At 40.3% G+C, this 19952-nt stretch overlaps 2 protein-coding genes across 5 annotated transcripts in view; one reads left to right on the top strand and one right to left on the bottom strand.

The window, feature by feature from the left end:
* Positions 1 to 460: 460 nt before the first annotated feature.
* On the bottom strand, positions 461 to 18693 carry MFAP3 (microfibril associated protein 3). 3 transcript variants are annotated; one of them, XM_007077569.3, is made up of 3 exons: positions 18641 to 18693; positions 6899 to 7362; positions 461 to 4639 (listed from the first exon to the last, which is right to left on the bottom strand). In XM_007077569.3, exons 2-3 carry the CDS (start codon positions 7191 to 7193, stop codon positions 3846 to 3848), a joined length of 1089 nt encoding a protein of 362 aa, XP_007077631.1. In that variant the 5' UTR covers positions 7194 to 7362; positions 18641 to 18693; the 3' UTR covers positions 461 to 3845. The 3 variants fall into 3 exon arrangements, with proteins under 3 accessions (XP_007077631.1, XP_042849791.1, XP_007077632.1); XM_042993857.1 differs by lacking the exon at positions 18641 to 18693 and adding an exon at positions 12862 to 13515; XM_007077570.2 differs by lacking the exon at positions 18641 to 18693 and adding an exon at positions 10884 to 11280.
* Positions 18694 to 18722: 29 nt separating this feature from the next.
* Positions 18723 to 19952, top strand: part of FAM114A2 (family with sequence similarity 114 member A2) — a 32407-nt gene continuing 31177 nt past the window's right edge. Inside the window, exon 1 of one of the 2 annotated variants that reach the window (XM_042993858.1) lies at positions 18723 to 18774. The gene's annotated coding sequence lies outside the window, so the exon portion shown is untranslated. Of the gene's footprint in view, positions 18775 to 18904; positions 19283 to 19952 lie in introns of those variants that run through there. The other variant, XM_042993860.1, reaches the window with a different exon arrangement.

Consider the following 19952-nt stretch of genomic DNA (forward strand, 5'->3'; position numbering starts at 1 on the left):
ACTGTGGGCATTTGCCTGTACCAGAGGTACCCCTCCCACGTGCCAAATCTCACCAGACCTTACATACTAATCATGTTTTCCAAAACGTGCTAAACCCTGTTTAGGTCTTTGCTCAAGCTCTTGTCTTTGTCAGGAATGCTTTATCTCAGAAGTGAACAATTGCTACAGTTGGTCTGGTAACTGCATCTTCATGGTAACTGTGGGCAAGACACCCATCTCAATATGGCCCATAGTATCAAAAACATGTAGATGCATATTAAGTATTTGTAAAATTAAAATGCAGAGCCATGGTAGAATCCAAGTTGAATTCATTTTGACTCCTGTTTAAAATCATTAACATCAAGTTCCATCACACATAAAAATGAAGATCATGATAGAAGATTTCAGACAAATGAAATAACAGTCCGTTGAACATTTAATAAATTATATTCAAGCATGACTTTTTAAAGAAAGGACAAAATTATAATGTAAGTATTTATTAAAATGGTGACCATTCAAACATCATCTGAACCATACGAAATAATATGCACTTTTATGAAATGTTGAGAACATTGAGAAGCTAGGAGTTTATGTATAAACATGACATTTTCAAAATTCCCGACTTACATGAGAAAAGACTGTGTTCTCTTACTGGTGACTCAGGAATTATGATATACTTGTGTGAGAAGTGCTGGTGTGTGGAGACAAGGCTAGCACCCATGACCGGCTGTGCTCTGGAAAACAAGCATGCCATGCTCCCATGACACTCTGGGACAAGGGAAACAGAGTCTGATCTAGGGTGAAACTACATGCAGGGAGGACATGGAGAGGACTGCACCAGGGGTTCACTGAGGCTGGAGGACCACACAGAAAGCAGTGTGCTTTGACTTCAAAATGCATGCTAAGTGAGGGAAAGAAGCCAGGAACCTTTTCACCATTCCAGATCAGCAACTCCTAAGGTATTTATATCAAGGTAATTGGTAGTAAATATAAGTGCTCACTGGTTCTGAATCAAGAGTTTAACTATCATAACAGATTCAACTTTGAGGATAGGCTAAAACTCAACAGGGGTATCAACTCAAAAGATGCCTGTCTGGTTTCAGCTGGCAAAGAATCTATAAAAATGTTTACATATCTAGTTTTGGTAAATTTATTTCACAAAGCCATCCTGTTATTTCATAAGGACAATAAGGTAAGTCACAATACAAAATTTATAAATGAGATGAGAGAACTATTTAAATACATTTGCTGAGTAAAGACATTTTCACTAACCATAAAATCCAGTGAAACAAAAGATTAATTACACCACAGTTGTTGTCAAAAGACTTTTAGACTGTAATTTAAGTTCAAAAGGTTAAGGATTTTATAAAAACAGAACATGAAACTATGAATTATATATGAAGAGTATTTGATTAGATACAGAAAATATTAATGTGTCGTTTTCTTCCTCTTGGAAACTAGCTTTAGAAAGTAAGACCAACTCCAATTAAATTCTGACTGCCATAATTCTTTACCACTGGCACCATAATCTGGAATATCCAAAGTGATCCAATTACTTTGGCCACCAAATTAAATCACCACTGTGTTTCTAAAATAATCTAACCAGAACAAACTGGAGTAGCCTATACCTAATTGTTATACAGTATTTGTGTAAACATATCAATTTTTTTCATTATTTGTTATATTTTTCCAAAGTCCTGTTTCCCAGGGCTGTGACCATTAAATACGTCTATGGTTCCAGACACTCATGTCCATTATGAGAACAGGTGGTGGGATAAATCCATTCTGTTTTTAACATGGGTCTAGATGACTGCAAAGTCGCTATACTGGGATGGGGCTGGAGGTACCATCTGAAGATCGGAGGGATGTTCAGGGAACAGACCTCAGACAAGGGACTTTTAGCATTTTTAATTTCTCAAAAGAAACAGCCTGGGAAGGCAAATAGTGTTCTATAATCTAGAGTACGGTGAGGAGCCCTTGCTCTCACAGCCAAATGTATGAAAACAGCATTCCTTAAAGACATGCAGGTTTACGAGCCAAGGCAAGCTTTGGCTAAATGATTGGTAGCTTTTGTTTGGCTCTGGAGGTTTCCATGGAAACAGCCTGAGAGACAGAAAAGGCAGCATTATCATCTTTATCCGTAATGCCATCTGATAAAACTACACATTGATTCATTCACGCTATCCAGAAGAGATGTATTACTTCCGATAAGCCTGGACAAAGGGAGGTATGAGTTCTATCTGGTTACGCTCTCTATTTCCTCTCTTTCCTCCATACGAAACCTTAAATTAAAATCCTGATAAAACCTCCTCTGAACATTTCCCTCAGGAACCTCTAGTTCAAGGAATGCTTCGATAATCAGAAGCCAAATGAAGACACATGAAGCACCAAATGGAGCTCCACAGCCAAGTTCTTAAAAATCATATGACACCAAGCTTCCTGTAGCTGAGGAAATTATTCTGAAGAGTATTTACAATTCTATTGTATCAGGCCTCAGCCAGGCAAGAAATACGGTCTTAAGTGTTCATTATACACAGCTGAATCAGGTGGCCCCATCCATAATTTTTCTCCCTCTTTATATCTAGATCATTTGTGTGTGTGTATGTATCTATACACTGGTACCTATATCTATGTCTACATATTTAATATACTCACAGATACCACACACCGTTATCTAATCTTGTTTCAGGTTAGTGCTTCTCAGAAAGACCACAAAAGCAGTCCTAGCTCAGAATTCTATATCTGAAGTACACAAAAATAAAAACGTCAACAATATTAAAAAACAAACCAAACAAACAAGGAGGCATGCAGCCTTTAGCACCATATTTACGATCAAGGAGGGCAAGAGTGTTGACAGAAGTCTCAAGAGGAACCCAGCTCTGAGTTTCCCTCTGGAATGGGATCCCAAATACAGAACCCTATTACAGAGTCCAGAACTTTCAAAAATGGAAAGCCTGAGAAATTCTATGAACAGAAATGTCAAAATCCATGATTTACCAGAAATAGAGGATAGGTGATCTAATGTTGTTCCTTATTCTAAAAGCACTGAAGACATTATTCCTTAAGAACAAATTGCTCACTTTTGGAGATCAGTTGGGAAATCACTGCCAGCTCAATAAACTAAATGCTGCTTCGATAAGTTAAAAAGACATGCTACACTCCCCAAAAGGACCAATGTACTCATGGAAAGTAGTTTATTAATGAGCAGTTAGCTCCCTGATATCTGTGTAATACAGACATGGGTGACACTAAAGAGATTCAACCTAGCACATACAATTGCACACTCCACATGGTGAAATATCTGAAAAACACCCAGACCTCTATGCGCCACGGCATCGGTGTGGGAATCTAAATCACAAAATAAAGTCTGAGCTTGGTCCTTTCCATAAAAAGGACTTAAAGTCTAGGGAAGGGTTTATTTAGAGATGTGCTGATAATTCTGGTGGTTTAAAGGGGACAGGTAAGAAGTTACAGGGCTACCAATGACTTTAGATATCTAATGCAAATCCCTCGTCTTATTGGTGGGAAAACTGAGGCCTCAAGATAAGTGTCAGCCCTAACCGCTGGATGAAGCATGACCAGAAGAGAAGCCATGGAACTTTTAGTGTGGTACTTTCTCCATTTTGTTTCTCTCTCAGGCTCCTTTAAATCTTAACACGTGTCACTTAATCAAGCTCCAGAAACATGACTAAGAAATAGATATGAAAAACACAGAAAATTTTACAAAGATTTTGGCAATAGTTCACATTCTGATGTGCTTAATATTAACAAGAGGGAAAACCCCAGTCATCTTTTGGTAAAAATGTTACTTCCTGCATGAAACAAGTTCCTCTTGTGAGAGCAGTTTTCGTAGGTACTGGGATAGCTCACAGCTGATGGCTTTCACATGTCCCATCTTTGGAGTAAGAGTTCAATTCGGCAGATCCTGTATCATCAGGTGGGCTGAAATGACTGCTGTCTTGGGAATCTGTATCAATACTTTTGGTTTCTGACTGAAGGTGGACAGAAACCTGAACTGCTATTTCCTGGCCTTGTTCATTCAGAGAACCGTCATCCGAGTCTCCTCCCGGTGAATTACTCCGGCCCATCTCTGGGTTAATGACATAGATGCCACCTTGAGCGTTCAAGGCAGGTCTCTCTTTAATTCTTTCTCCCATGTCATCAGGGTCGTCCACTCGCACGGCCTCGAACATCTCCTCAACGAAGGCCCGACAGTTTAGAATAAGGGGCGGAAGAGGGACGCTTCTTGCCAGCTCTTCGATATAACGGGCAAACTCCATGGTCTTAAATTGTGTGACTTTGGCGAGCTCCAGAGTTTTGGCTGACGTGATGATGGGGATGCGCTTTGCAATCTCAAAGGCCTTCTGCAGCTTCTCAGCCCCTTCAGTTCTGAAGAATTCGTTGATGGCCTTCTCTGTCTTACGAAGATGGCTGCTCATCATGCACAGCCGCGTGACGTTCAAGATGAGGGTGATGGTAAAGGCAATGAGGCAAACAACCATGTAGTAGACACTCATGTCTCCTGAGGTGAAGATAACGCGCAGGGTGACGGAGTAGGAGGCACGAATGGGAGAGGCGGTGAAACACGTGTAGAGCCCTCGGTCATCGAAGGCTACGCTGGTGATATTCAGGAAGTTATCAGAAACCAACCATTTTCCACCTGATAACCCAACAGACACAAAAAAATTACAGCATAAAGAATATTACTGCTAAATATGCCGACCACCTTACCAATACTCCGTCTCTTCATGAGAGTGCCTTAACTCAAGTCTTCTATTAGGTTCTGCTACTTGTATACATCACGTAAGAAAGGGCAGACTTTTATGTCCACAGTAGGAATTTAAACAGCCCGGAACTTAAAAAAGGGAATCAAAGTCTTCCTTCCTGACATGAATGGCACATCAATTAGTAAGCACTCTGGATTATGCCCATTTTTATTGTCATCAAAATTTATCTAAATTCTATAGTTACATTTAGGAGCCATCACTACACTAACATAAAAAAAAAAAAAAGAGAAATATGTAGCTATGAATATATTCATTATTCCACAAGCTGCTGTTCTACGAACTTGGGAGCTATGAGAAGGATATCCTATGAATCCAAAGTATGATGAAGTACATACACTCCATTCATCAACCACTGTACTACGACCACAATGTAAACTCTCCAGCTTACTTGCTGATAATAGCTCAAGATTTATGAACCTTATACTAGACTGACATGCTCTTTAAACTCCTCTCACTAGAGATTCATAAAAATAAAATTTTCCAGGGCTGTTACTGAAAGCATCAATGATAGATGCTGGTGGTTTTCAAAGTAAAGGCAAAACAGGAAAATGAAACTGCCATTCCACTCGGCTGGTCTCCTGCTAACCTAGGCTTTGTTTATGCGTTCAGGCTGTAATGATCACACTGACTGAATAATTCAAATCTCACAAGCGTTTGGTCTGGATCCTAGAGCCAAAGGAAATAACAGTCTAGACAAATGGGTCCATATGTGAAACCCTAAATCATGTTCAAAATACACATTCTGGGCACCACTCTAGAGATCCCGATTCAATAGATCTACATTCTTCAGAAGCTGATTAAAAATGTTCTGTTCTTTTTAACAGTTCAAACTCTTCAATCCCTTGGTGGCCAGTTATTCAGTTTATAGAAAGTTAAAATGTTTAGCGTAGACTTTAAAAGAAAACACCATCTGTCTCTTCTTCCATTTTCCATTCTAATATGAATAAGCAAATATCCTTTATATTCCAAGAGGTGAGAGTAGCTTTCTAGCAAAAAAGACAAGAAGGGCCTTTTATGAAAGTGTAGCTTGTGAGTATCCCAGAATTTAATCTTTATCCCATTGATTTTCATGGTGATTTCTTTTTGAGGTACTTTAATGCAAGTAGTCTTTAAAAAGATCTTTCCAGTAGAATACCAGTTAAGGAAATAGTGCTCTAAGATGTGTTCACAGGTTTACTAACAGCACAATCAAATAAAAACCTGTCAAAAATGACACCTTGGTCGATTATGCTGTTTGGGCGATTTTTAAGACTGAGAGGCAAAAAATACAAGAGAAGTTCTCCTGTTTTCAAATAAATTAAGGTATAGCATGAAAAAAAGTGAGCTGGAAGGGCTTACAGAGCTCCTCCTCAGTGCCCTTCTAATTCTCAGAGGGACTTTAAGTTTTATGCACAGAGCTATAATCTTTAAAAAAAATATCCTGGATTTTCTCTAAAATATTTAGTAACTCATTTCCAAACAAAATTTTAAAATTTATGACAAAATTACTTAAGCTTGGCCAACCCCCTTCCTGTTGTATGCACATAGGGCTACCACACTGTATTGTGCACAATACAGTCTAGGTCAACGGGGTTGTGCGGTGCATAGCCTGTACAGCTGTCTACAGCAGCCCTGATGTAGTCTACCTTCAATGAATAAGGAAACCAGCTCAGCAAGAGGAGAGACAATAGCTCCTTGTCATCAAGTGAACACCTTAAAAAAAATTTTTTTTTAATGTTTATTTATTTATGAGAGTGTGCGCATGTGAGCATGAGTGGGGGAGGGGCAGAGAGAGAGAGGGAGACGCAGAATCTGAGGCAGGTTCCAAGGTCTGAGCTATCAGCACAGAGCTGGACGTGGGGCTCGAACTCATGAACTATGAGATCATGACCTGAGCCAAGTCGGATGCTCAACCAACTGAGCCACCCACGTGCTCCACATGTGAACACCTTTTAAATTTACAACTATTCTTTCTTCTTCTGGTTAGGCAATTATAATTATTTTGCTTTCTCTGATACCTATCAGAAATACTCCAGGCCTTCCAAAAGTTTTAACTATTCCCTTGGCACCTCATCATTGAGCTTTCTTTGTGGAACATGTCATACAACCAAGAAGACAGAAGTAACAGGAAATGAGTAACCTTGATTAGTTACCTCTGCCTCTGCCATCCAGTTGCTGTCCTTTTGAGTTGTACCAACGGACATCTTCATAGTGGTCGACTGTGAGAAGACACTCAATTGAAACACTAGTTCCCTCTTTGGCTATGATAACATCGTCTCCTGAGTGGGAACCTGCTGAGAGTTCAAAGCTTGGAGGAAATGATGAATTGAAAGAGCTATGATTTGCTCCCAGTGGGGCCATTTGGTTGAAGCCTACATCTTCCAAAACAAAAGCTGCTGGCACAATAACACTCGCCACTAAAGTGAATAAACAACAATGTGGCTTCATGGAAAAATGGGAGAAAATCTTGTTTAGATTTGGAGAACTCAAAAGCTTCTATACTATAACAAGAGCACGGTGGGTAATTTATGGCTTGGTATTGGAGTTTTCCAAAAAAGTGGGAGATTCCGCTGTATTTTGAAATCTTCAAGATTAAAAGATGTGAGTGGAGACCAACCTAAAAGAAAGCCAGATATAAAGTTTAGCCAACAAAGACTCACAACAGGGTGAAATTCTATGTTCTAGAAAAGAAGAGATGTGAAATTGATTAGAATAATTGGCACTGACATCAGGGAGCAAAACAGAAAGAACACCCGCCTAAAAATCTCAGAGAGACAGTAGAAAAAAGCACTGAATTAGGAAATGGCAGGCAGACCTAGATTCTGGTCCTAGCTTTGCTACTAACAAGCAATAAGACCTTGGCAAGTAGTATTCTCCCTCAGCCGTTTTCTCATCCGTCAAATCAAAGACTAGATGAGACCTCTCTAAAGACTCTTCTAGTTCTGAAAGGCTGTGATTCTATTTCACTCTGACAAATCTTAGGCAACAGGGAGCCAATGAAAGCTAAAATATTTAGCTTAATGATCTTTTATTTCAACCTGCGTCATTACCATCTGTTGTTATATCAATAATGTAAATCAACTGGTACATTATAATCATGAGCCTGGAGCTCAAAATTTGAGCAATCCAAGTACATAAAATATTAGCTTTAAATAATGCAGGGATAGTTAAGGTAGTTTTTTCATTTGTTTTAATATTAGAAAGAAAACCGTACTACTACATACACAGTTATTGACTTCTGAGGCTTTAGGATCTCTCTCTTGAGCAAGAATGTTAGACGAAAGAATTTTCCATTAATAGTTTCTTTGATATCAAGAGACAAAATACAGCATATTTAACAGTTTGTGAGAATACCAAGTTTTAGCTCAAAGTCTGCCAAATAAGCTAAGGGAGGAATTGACATCTTAAATATCTACTTGGTAGAAATGCAAATATAAAGTACAGGGAAAGATTGCCAGACAAACAAAATACCATGAACAAAGAACAAAATATCCCAGTCTAAGAGTTTATGTGATTATGATCATCTTCCTGTTAATCTGGTTCCTCTTTTAAATCAATGACTCTCAAAGAAAAATTTCAACTTCTATTTCTTTAAAAGACAGGATGAAATGCCTAGCTTTATTTCTTACAAAGGCCCAAAATAATTAGTTTTGGAAATGACTCCCCTTTATACTTACACAAAGGCTGCTTGATCACAGAACATAAAAAGCAATGGATCATTGTATTTAGCCATTAAACTCCTCAAAGTCTGAATCATAGTAAGTTGTAAATGTCATTTAATTTTCATTAGCCCTTGAAAGGTTGGCTGAATAATAATAATAATTTTCTAAATCTTGCTATATCTTTAACATTTAAGAACGGACTATTTAGTGTAAAATGAAGGACTTCAGACTTTGCTATACATAGATTGAACACATGTGTTTACTTCTATTTCCTTCCCAAACCCAAGTAAAATGACACTAAAGGAAAAACCTTGGGCATTGGAGGGGATTTTGGAAATTATGTGATCTAATCCATTCATGTCAGTGATGTGCTCCTTTAGGCTATCCTATATGTTAGCAGAGAATCCTGGTCTCTAGTGGGACAGAGTGGTGAGTAGAAACAATGGATTTCACATTTATTGAGTGACTGTCATAAGCCAGGCACTGTGCTGGGCCCTGACGTGTGAGCTCCCAAGCTCTTTTTCAGTACAATACATACAACAACCAGTGGACACGATTTTTGTCCTTTATTCTAGATGATGGGTTCTCAATGGTGATAGGAAACGACTGTGCTGAAAAAGTGCTCCAGTCTTCCCTAGGACTGTCATCAAGAGTTCCTGTGGCTGCATCCAAGTCAGCATTTTCCCAATTTCATTCCTTTCTTCTACTGGCCATTTCCAAAATGGTTTTTTTTTTTTTCAACATCAGTATACAAAATTATTATTATTATTATTTATGCTTTTTCTTTAAGTCAACTCATTATTTTGCTTTCATACATTTTTTAAATTATTTTTTAAATTTTTTATTTAAATTCTAGTTACTATATGGTATAATAATGGCTTCAGGAGTAGAACCCAGTGATTCAGCACTAACATATAACACCCAGTGCTCATCCCAACAAGTGCCCTCCTTAATGCCCATCACACATTTAGCCCATCCCCCCACCCAACACCCCTCCAGCAACCCTGTTTGTTCTCTGTATTTAAGAGTCTCTTATGGTTTGCTTCCCTCTGTTTTTATCTTATTTTTCCTTCCCTTCTCCTATGCTCATCTGTTTTGTTTCTTAAATCCTGCATATGATTAAATCATTTATTTTAAAAGGAGAGTCTATATCACATCTGTAAATAAAAGTAACTGTACACATAAACGTGATGAAAACAAAGCAGTGTTATTAACTGCTGTCTGCTAAAGGCTCTGAGCCAGAGGCCTCCTTTGTCAGGAAAAACAAAACAAAACAAATAAAACACCCACAACTCCACTTCATTCTAATACTACCTCATTTCTTATCCAGCCATCCTCCTGCTCTTTCCCACTGGTTCCACCACTGAGTTCAGAACCACAATTTTAGACTAGAAGTATACATTTTCATCTATTCTCTGGCATCCATGGAGCACTTTCTATGTATTACAGACACCACCTCTGACTTCATGGAGCTCAGTCTGGCAGGGGACATAGACACTAATTACATACAAAATATGGTAAATGCTGCCCAAGAGAAAGTACAGGATGCTACAGAAGTACCCAATGTGGGGAGCTAACCTTGTCACGGAAAGACTTCTTGAGAAAGTGAGGTGTGCAACAGTACGTGAAGGATAAATAGGGATGGTGAATGGAAGAGAAGTGTCCTAGTAAAGGGACAGGGAAAAAGCAGAGGGATCACTGGTTAGGAAGTGTTCAGGAGAAGAGCTACAGGTGGTGTAATGAGAAAGGGTGGACAGTGCGCTGGGTCAGCTTCCTGATTCGGGAAGCAGTCTGGGCCAACAGCAAAACTGGAGGTGGACTTTGGGAACTGGAATAGGAGCCTGAAGTGAGTGAAGAAGACCAGTGTCCAAGATGAAGGGATCAAATAGCCTGGAAGCTCAAGAGTGGGGTAGATCACCTGTAGGAAAGGTCATGTCCGCCCAGGATCAAGGCAGCTAGAGTAGAAGACACTGGAACCAGAAGAAAATGGATTTCCTCTCCCTACTGAGATGCAGCAGCTTTGGAAGAATAAATAGCCTCTATCTGGAGGGCTGTGGGGCAAGCGGTGTCCTGGCAGTGTTATTGCTGTGTGGAATCCCTTCATGCAGCTTCCCTGGGTCTCCTCTCCATTCCACATGAATCCAGAGTATGCCTGGACGCAGGGTGGCTTTCCCCCAAGCCCCTGTAGCTCTCACCATTACACTACTCACCGGCTTTGGTATGTGCTGCTTGTATTGCTAGGGAGTCCACCCCATCTCACCTATGAGTCAGTTTCTTAAGCAAAGGGACTATATTTTTATTGCTATACTTCAAAACTAGCACATGTTCAATAAATATTTACTCATGGAGATTAGTTTAAATTTGATAGTGCCCGATGTATCTTTGTAAATTGAAGAATGTTATGCAACAGGGATAATTATTCAAACTGACATGCATTTACTAGCACTTATTATATTCTGAGACGGCCGATACTAACAATGTCCAGAGAACTTGAGAGGCATAGTGCCTAAAGGCAGTCCTTAAGTCAACCCCAACTCCCAAAGTCTTCATCGCCATCTTGTCCCAGGAGATAATAGTAGGGATAAAAGATTATAAGCCCACAGTATCTAAGCCAGGTTGACTACTAATATCCACAGAGCTTGTTAAAAATATAGATTCCTGGGTCCCGCCCCAGACCTAGTAAGAACCTCTGGACTTGGAACTTGGAATTTATGGTGTCTAATTAGCTCCCTGGATGATCTTGAGGCAGAGGATCCATGGACTGGCATCCAGAGACTAGGACTACACTTCCTTATTTCCTCTACAATAGCATTGCCTAATGGTGCTGCAGGCTGTTTGAACACTTCCAATAAGAGAGAACTATTACTCACTTTCTATTCTGGACTTAGGTTACCCTGGATCAACATAATTGCAGGCTCCATTTGCAGGATAACAGAGAGAAGTTCAGAGAACAGTCTCTAGAGCCAGATTTCCTGGATTTGAATCCTGATGGACTCTAACCAGCCCTGCAACTTTTGTAAATGACCTAATCTCTCTGTGCCTCAGTGCCCTCATCTTTAAAATAGGGAAAATAATAGTACCTGTTCTTATTGGACTATTGTGAGGCTTGAAGAAAATAGTATATATAAAGCAGAGTCTGGTAGTAGTAATTACTAAATAACCTCTAGTTAACTTTTTTTTTTAGTTTATTTATTTATTTTGAGAGTCAGACAGTGTGCAAGTGGGCAGGGCAGAGAAAGAGGAAGAATCCTAAACAGGCTCCATGCTGTCAGCACAGAGCCCCATGCTGGGCTTGAACTCAGGAAACTGCGAGATCAGGACCTGAGCCGAAATCAAGAGTCAGACGCTTAACCATCTGGAGCTACCCAGGCGCCCCTCTAGTTATTATTACCGATTGTCCTTTCAGATACTGTGCTAAAATCTACAGCTGATGGTAAAATCATTATTTAAGATAAATGAAACACTTCTACTCAGAATACTATGCAACCATTTAAAAATCTTGGAGAGGTGGGGCGCTTGGGTGGCTCAGCCTGTTGAGTGTCCCTCTGTTTTCTGCTCAGGTCATGATCCTGCAGTTCGTGAGTTTGAGCCCCACATGGGGCTCGCTGCTGTCAGCCTGTCAGCGCAGAGCCCGCTTTGGACCCTCTGTCCTCCTCTCTGCCCCTTCCCCACTTACACTCTCCCAAAAATAAACAAATATTAGAAAAAAATTAAAAAAAAATAAAAATGTTGGAGAGGGGAAACATTATTATGTAATTTCAATCTGTAACTTTAAATTTCACATTTTTCTTCTGCTCATGGCAAATACTATTCTGCAATAATATGGCTCAAACAGGCACTGTAAACTGAACTTGGAGTCCAGCCATGATACATTACATTGTTTTTATGTACTCTGAGTTTGTGGCCAAGAATCTTGGTTGTGATGTGCCTAGCTTACCCTTCCCTTTTGTGAGACCTGCCTCTATGTTCTGGGGCCCTGGAGGAAGTCAACCCTTCTGCCGACTAACTAACGAGAAGCTTTGATCTTGGAATTTAGAATTGAGACACAGAGACAGAATTGGGTTAGGGCCAACGTGAGGAAGAGAAGGGGTTGAGGCAGTCCAGTTTGGGCCACATACAAAGAAAAGCAGAGAGACAGGACAACAGGGATGGAGAAAGAGAGAGATGGAGGAGTGGGGGTGGGGGGTAGTGGAGGGGGAGGGGAAGGAGAGCAGAGGGGAAGAGAAAGAGACTGACTGAAGTGCTGCTCTGGCTCCTGACAAAATTCTGCTTCCTTCCTCCAATGTGACTTTTTTTTTTTTTAAAGAAATAAACATCTTTATTCAGTTTCTTTCAAAATTAAATCCACAAAAATTAAGACTGAGTATAAAAACAAGAAAGGAAATGGAGAAATGGTTAAGTAGCAGAAAAAAGATTAAATTCAGCAAAAGTGATTAAAGTGTGGCTGTGGCTACCTGGCAATCCTCATTGTGGATTTCCACCTCCTCTCCTCTTTGTACACCTGAGTGCAGTGCGCCAGCTGCCCATGTGGCCAAGATTTATGGTTCTGTTCTGTACAGACACAACCATTTGCCTTTACTAGAAGTTTCAAGAAACCTACAAGACAGGGTTTAGAAAAACATTATGAACACCCTTAAACAGCCCTTAGGTCAAAGTCTAAGGTGGCAGAAGTAGCCTGGTACGCTGATTTTGTGCCAGGAGAGCAATATGTCTGGTCAATAAAGGCAGACTCAGCCCAGGCATTTCGTGCTCCTGCCATGGACATCCGAACACAAAGTACTTCTAGTCTGAGCTACTAAAAGACACAACCCATTTGCAAATAAGATGCTGTTGAGCAGCTGGGAGAGAAAAAAGTGGCAAAGGTATGGATGGGTCCAAGACGGTGACAGAAGCAGAAAAAAGAGTAAAGGAACAAATCACCCTTAGGATCAGAATAACTCTTCATATTAAATTTCCTTTTACTTGTGTCAGAATCAGTCTGCTACTTTCAACAAAAATTACATTGACTATGACCATGCTACTCATTCTGGTGCATTTTCAAACAGCTAAATCACAGGCCCATCATGTGCAAGGTGAAATACTGGGTCCTGCAAGGGATGTCCAGGAATTTACGAACTAGTTTTGGGACTTCCCATAATAATATCATACTTGATACTTCATTTTTTTTTTAATTAAAAAAAATTTTTTAATGTTTATGGGGGGGGGGAGGGGCAGAGAGAGAGGGAGACACAGAATCTGAAGCAAGTTCCAGGCCCTGAGCTGTCAGCACAGAGGCCGACGTGGGGCTCAAACTCATGAACCTGTGAGACCATGACCTGAGCTTAAGTCGGAGACTTAACTGACTGAGCCACCCAGGTGCCCATGTCTACTATTTCTTAATGCTGCAGCTGACATTTGGAGGCTAAGAGGAAAGAGTTCAAAAAGGAAAACCAAAGTGCCACCTTCTTACAGTTAAAAAGGCCTATGCTATGCTTGTGGGCGAAGTCACTTGGTAGAATGTTTTATTACCTTCCTTCAGCATTAGTAAGAATAATAGAAAAGTGATACTCAAATTTAATCTAACTCCTTTTTCATCTTTTAGATACAGTAAAATATCAGCTTTTCTAGGATCATGAATAATCAGAAATTTAGATGATTTTACCTGACAGAACCATTCTCAATATGGCTATATCATAAGAAAGAAAGAAAAGAAAAGAAAGCGTTTAAGCTGTCATGACTAACAGAGTGCCTTGTTGCTGTTTCTGACAGCTTCTGAGAGAAGAAATATTTCCATCCTGCTCCAATTCTCAACAGGAGTAAATAAGGAAGTAATGTGGCTGATTTCCGTTCTCGTGGCTCAATATTAAGTTGGCTGAAGAAACTGCTATTTATACAAATAGTTCTGAGATAACACAAAGCAGGGAAACACTGATGCCCAGATGGTATTGATTTTAAGTATACGGAGATATTAATGCTTTATTCTCCATAATTAAATGTGCTCTAGCTTGTATTTACAGCTCATCCACTCTTCTCTGCCTGCACTGTTACACTTGAAAAATGGAGAAGTTCCCCATGCCTGGCACGCAACGGTTAAAGTGGCATTCCAAATTGGCAAGGGGGAGAAAAAGCAAATGAAGAATAGATTTTTAGCACTCTTCCATCCTTTGCAAAAAACAAACATAAAAAACAGAGATCTGAAACATAGAAAGGTTAGTAATATTCAAACAGAAATCACCATTGTGAGGGTCATTTTCTGAGAAGTTCCTAATTCAAATGGCCCTTATGCTCCCAAGGATATCTTAGTGCCATCACACACCTCATAGCTAGCTAGCATTTGGGCACTCAGCTCAAACTTCAGCGTATTTTCTGGCCCACTGAAAAACACCTTCCTCTGTACTTATTGGAGCTTTGCTTTAAACCCACAATTATTTTCTGTAACTGTGACTTACATCCTTCTGCCATAAGCATTTGTTGAGCTACTGGATGCAAATAACAAAGATCAATGTCAGGGGCCTAGATTTACGATCTCCTTACCCAATTTTTTTTTTTTTCTATGGTCCAAAAAATGAAAGTCCATATAACTAAAATAGAACTTCTCATTCTCGCCCTTAGATCGACTTGTGCAGCGTATACGTATTTTAGATGATAGCCACACAATATAATCCTTTCAATTTTGCAAGATCAAAGTTATAAGATCATCATGGCTCCTTGGTAAGAAGCATGGACTGACCTACCTGATCTTATCCCTGGATGAAGCCATGGCTTGAGAGGCCTCAGTTTTCGTATCTACAAGGTTATTTTAAGAGTAATGACCTCGTACAGTAGTTGTGAACGAATGTGGGTATATTATAAATACATGCCACTGATATTATTGTTCCACTTCCTAGGCGTTTTTCAATTAAATCATACGGTGTCCCACCCAAGGTCACAGTCCTTTTACCTTACCTGGGTACCACACTATTCTTTTAATTTCTAAATGGGTCTCATTAACTGCAACCCTACCCCAAACCCTGCTCCTCTCAGAACTGGTCCTGAACACACATCCAAGAAAGTCAAGATGATTTAAAAATCTATTGATTTTCCACTGCCCAAGAGATAAACTTCAAATGTTGGTCAGGCATCCGTAATTCTCCAGGAAGTTTCAGGAGGCAGAACAGAAGTTGCTGGATGGAGCCCAATAGTGCCTGTGTGCAGAATAATTGTTTGCTGAAGGAAAGAATGGATCTAGAAGTCTGTTTTTTAGTTACACCTCTGTCACCAATCAGCTATGATCTATAGTGGTCTGTTTCCTCATCTAGAGGCTGATTATCACTATCATTCCCTTCTTTGCTTAAATCCTATAATCTTCCCAGCTTCTTGTCATGGCTCAAAGCCTTAACTATACTTGTTTTACTCTCCAATGTCTCCAAATAACCTTTTATTTTAAAGGTCTGGTTCTATATTGTTAAAGATTCCTACGTATTTTTTCTTTTTGATACTGTTGTAAATAAAATTGTTTTCTTAATGTAAAAAAAAAAACAGTTCTGGTTCTAATTGTCCCCTTTGCTTAAAATTTCCTGCCCCTCCCCAACAATATCTTCCTGCGGAAATTCCACCCTCTACAGCATCCGACTCCAATTTCACCTTATTCAAGAAGCCCTCTCACTTAAATTGTCACCATTACCCTCTTAATTTTGGATGAATTCTTTTGCTCTGTAAGTCACCTACACACTGAGAGTATTCAATTGTAAGACTTATCAGTTTCCTTCTTCTATCAGATATGTATCTATCCAAAAGACTGTAAGCTTAAAGATGAGAGTCTAAAAACTTTCTCAGCCTTTGACATAGCATGGGATTCAACATTTTGAATTCCAATGCCCGATCAACTTGGCGGTCAGGAAGGTACTTGCTACAAATTTCTTACTGACTTTCCAGAGTCCCAGACTTACGTTAAGTGACTTACTGAGTCACTTTTCCATACGTACACCCCCAATTCCACGCAATTGCTATTGCCACAGAAAATCAGAGGAAACTACCTATTTTACACTTCTCTGGTTTTGTTTTTTTGTTTGTTTTTTGGTCTCAGACTCTGGGAAGCATTAATGGAGATTTTTGAAGATATGGAAATACAGCTTTTAAAATCTTAGTGGGGGAAACACTCTAGAGTGGATTTAGTCTTTAACTGGTTTTCCCAAACTGCGATTTTTGAGAACTTACATCAACTTAATCTGTGGTGCTTGTTAAAGATAAAGATTTGTTGGTCCCACTCAGATTTACTGATTTGGCATCTCTAAGGGCAAGGCCTGAGCATCTGCTTTTTAATGTGCATGTAGTTTTAATGACTTACAAATCAAGCCCGTATTTCCTTTGATTGTCCTAACAATATTGCAATCCAGTGATTCTCAAAGTGTGGTACAAGGGCCTCTGGGGTACCTAAAACTTCTCCAAAATGATTTTCCTAATAATACTAGGATCTTATTTCCCTTTACATTCTCATTCTCATCCAATATGGTGCAATTGTCCAGAGGCTACATGATGAGTGCTATGACAAAAGAATGAACGCAGAAGGAGATGTGAGAATCTAGCTATCTTCTATGAAGATATTAAAAAGAGCTGTAAAAATGTAAAGCAATGGCATTCTTAATGATTTTTTTGTTTTGGAAAATATTGTTCATAGAAATACTATTTATTTTAACACATAACACATTTTTTTAAATATACTTTTGCAAGTTGTCTTGATATCTAAAACGGTGAATATTGATAGATACAATACACACACAAACTCCTTGTTCTTAGTAAGTTTTAAAAGTGTAAAGGGATCCTGAGACCAGAAAGTTTGAAAGCTGCTGCTAAAATTATCAGTGGCAGCATTTAAAATTTTTTTTAAATGTTTGTTCATTTTTTGAGAGAGAGAGAGCGCATGCATGAGGAAAGGGCAGAGAGAGAACAGAGAGAGAGACAGAGAGAGAGAGAGAGAGAGAGAGACAGAAAGACAGACAGAGAACCCCAATCAGCTCCAGGCTCTGAGCACAGAGTTCGACGTGGGGCTTGAACCCACAGACTGTGAGATCATGACCTGAGCCGAAGTTGGCTGCTTAACCAACTGAGCCACCCAGGCGGCCCCCACCACTTTTTTTTTTAGCAGCAACATTTTAAGTGTAAGATTAAAGACATGGTTAAGTGACTTACCAATTCACTTTCGTACTTAAACCCCAAATTCCATGCAATTTCTATTGCCACAGAAAATCAGAGGAAACTACCTATTTTATACTTCTATGGGTTTTTTGTTTGTTTTTTTGGAATAGGCAGTTTTAACAAGCCACCAGGTGATAGCAATGCCCTTAAGTTTAAAGAACTACCATCAAAAGCAAAGGAATCTGAATGGTTTCAGGAAGTGACAATTATTATATATGGACATTGAGATGTTAATTCTGAAGGCAACAAGATGGAAGCTGGAAGACGGGTTGTTAAAAAGACCACATCCCTTCACCTTTCTGGGACTTAATTTTTCTCATCTATACAATGAAGGTGTCTATAATGCTCTTCTGGCTTTTAGTCCGAGTTTCATGCATCCTCCCTGCTCAAAGACAACGGAAGAGATGTATCTTTCTGATGGTCAGTTATAATCTTAAAGTCATAAATCAGAGCATATCACTCTTCTGCATAGAAACCTTCAATTGTTTCCAAATGTTCTCCAAATAAAAGTCAAACTCCTTGTACTGGCTCATAGACACTACAAGATTTGGCTCATTCAAGTCTCTGGCCTCATTTTCCTTCCTCTTTTTGGGCCCGTAACAGTAGCCTTTTTTCTTTTCCTTGACCTTGCTAAGTTTGTTACCACTATAAGGCCTTTGCACTTGCTATTCCTTCTGCCTCAAATGCTCTCGAGATCTTCATAAGGATTACTCCCTTTGTTCCATCACATTATGCTGTTTAATTTTCTTTAAAGTACTCACAACCATCTTTTTATTTACTATTTTAGATAGTGTTGCTTGTTGACTTGTTTAAGGTCGGCCTCGCCCCAGAATGTCAACTACTAGGGCGCAGGGCCATAGTCGGCTTGAAATCCAGTGTGTTCCAGGCCCCCAGGGTGGTACCTGGCAGGTAGCTTATGCTCAGTAAACGTACGAGGGCTGAACTCCCGCAGCTCAGGCCTGGCGTTCAAAAGGACGGCGGACATCCTAGCTCCCTTCACGTCGGACCCCACCGGCTCAAACCCATGCCTCAGCACCTCCAGTACCTCCGTCGCACGACCCCGCCCGAGCCTTCACTTACCAGACTGGCACTCAGCTTGTTCCTGCCCGAGCGGTGGCTTGACCCGGAAGTGCTCTCGAGCAGGCGGGACCAACTCCGCGCCGAGAGAGTACTTCCGGGGCAGCAGGAGCAGCTTTTCGGCAGCCGTGGTCCGGGTGAGGGTGGCTGGGGAGTGGGTGTGGGGTTTCTAGGGAGGAGGCAGGCGGCGTGCGGGGGTTGGGGGTTCAGGGCCGGGCGGTCTAGGTGGCTGGGTAGGGGCAGGAGGTGGCCTGGGGCTGGGCGGCCGACCCCCCCACGGCTGGACGCGGAGCCTATGAAGCGCTTTGGTAGTTGAAGCGCTACGTTTGGGTGCGGAACTCTTCGTTGTTTTCAGCGTCGGAGAAGTTGGGAGTGCTTGTTGATCCCAGATCTCCGGTTTGGGATCTGGTCTTGTGTGTGCGAACAAGTGAGGACGTCTGCTGTCTGTCCGTCTAGAGAAAGCTGTGTTAATGACAGTAATGACACAACCACCGCCTCCGTCCTAATAGCAACTGTTACCTATGTGCCAGTCTCTGTTCTGAGAGCCCTTCGCGTACCCTGTGTGGAGGAACCTTTGTAGGAACCCTGCCAGGCAGGTGTTGTAGCCTGTGTTACTGTTGAGGAAACGGAGACGCAGCTAGCAAGGTGAACTGACTTTGTCGCAGTTACCGCCCCCCCCCCCCCCCCCCCCCCCGCAAAGTTGGAAGAAAGTCTAATTCCGGAGCCCGTACTTGTAGCTGCTAAGCTAAACCCTTTCCATTTTGGTAACTGTGCGGCTGGAAGTTTCCAGGGAAAATGGGGGGAGGTATATATCTATATATGTGTACATGTAAATGTGTACATTTATATTTTTAAGAAATATGACTCAGCCATTTAATTTTACTTGCAATGTTTCAGCTCTTGGAGTCTTTTCACTCCACTTTTGAAAATAACACATTATAGGATGTTTGGAAAACTTACAAAAACATTAAATAGTGCAGTGCCATATACCTGAAATTTATTCCCCCCTCCCTTTCCTGTTAGAGTATGAATCCATTAAGAACAGGGATAGCACAGCTATTCTAATAATGAAAGCGATGGTAATGATAATGTGAACAGCCAGCGCCTTTCCACCTAGCCAAATGTCTAGCACATTCTAGGTGCTCATTAAGTCGTTGTGGCACAAGTGAAATAATAGAGATAACCAGTATTTAATGTTTTGAACTATGTCTTTCCAGTCTTTTATAAAATCATATAAATTACTTATGTAATATGTTTGTTATATATACTGTATAGTAGTTGCCCCTTATCTGCAAGTGCCCTGTTCCAGGATGTG

Source organism: Panthera tigris, chromosome A1, assembly GCF_018350195.1.
Source record: "Panthera tigris isolate Pti1 chromosome A1, P.tigris_Pti1_mat1.1, whole genome shotgun sequence".
Classification (NCBI taxonomy): Eukaryota; Metazoa; Chordata; class Mammalia; order Carnivora; family Felidae; genus Panthera; species Panthera tigris.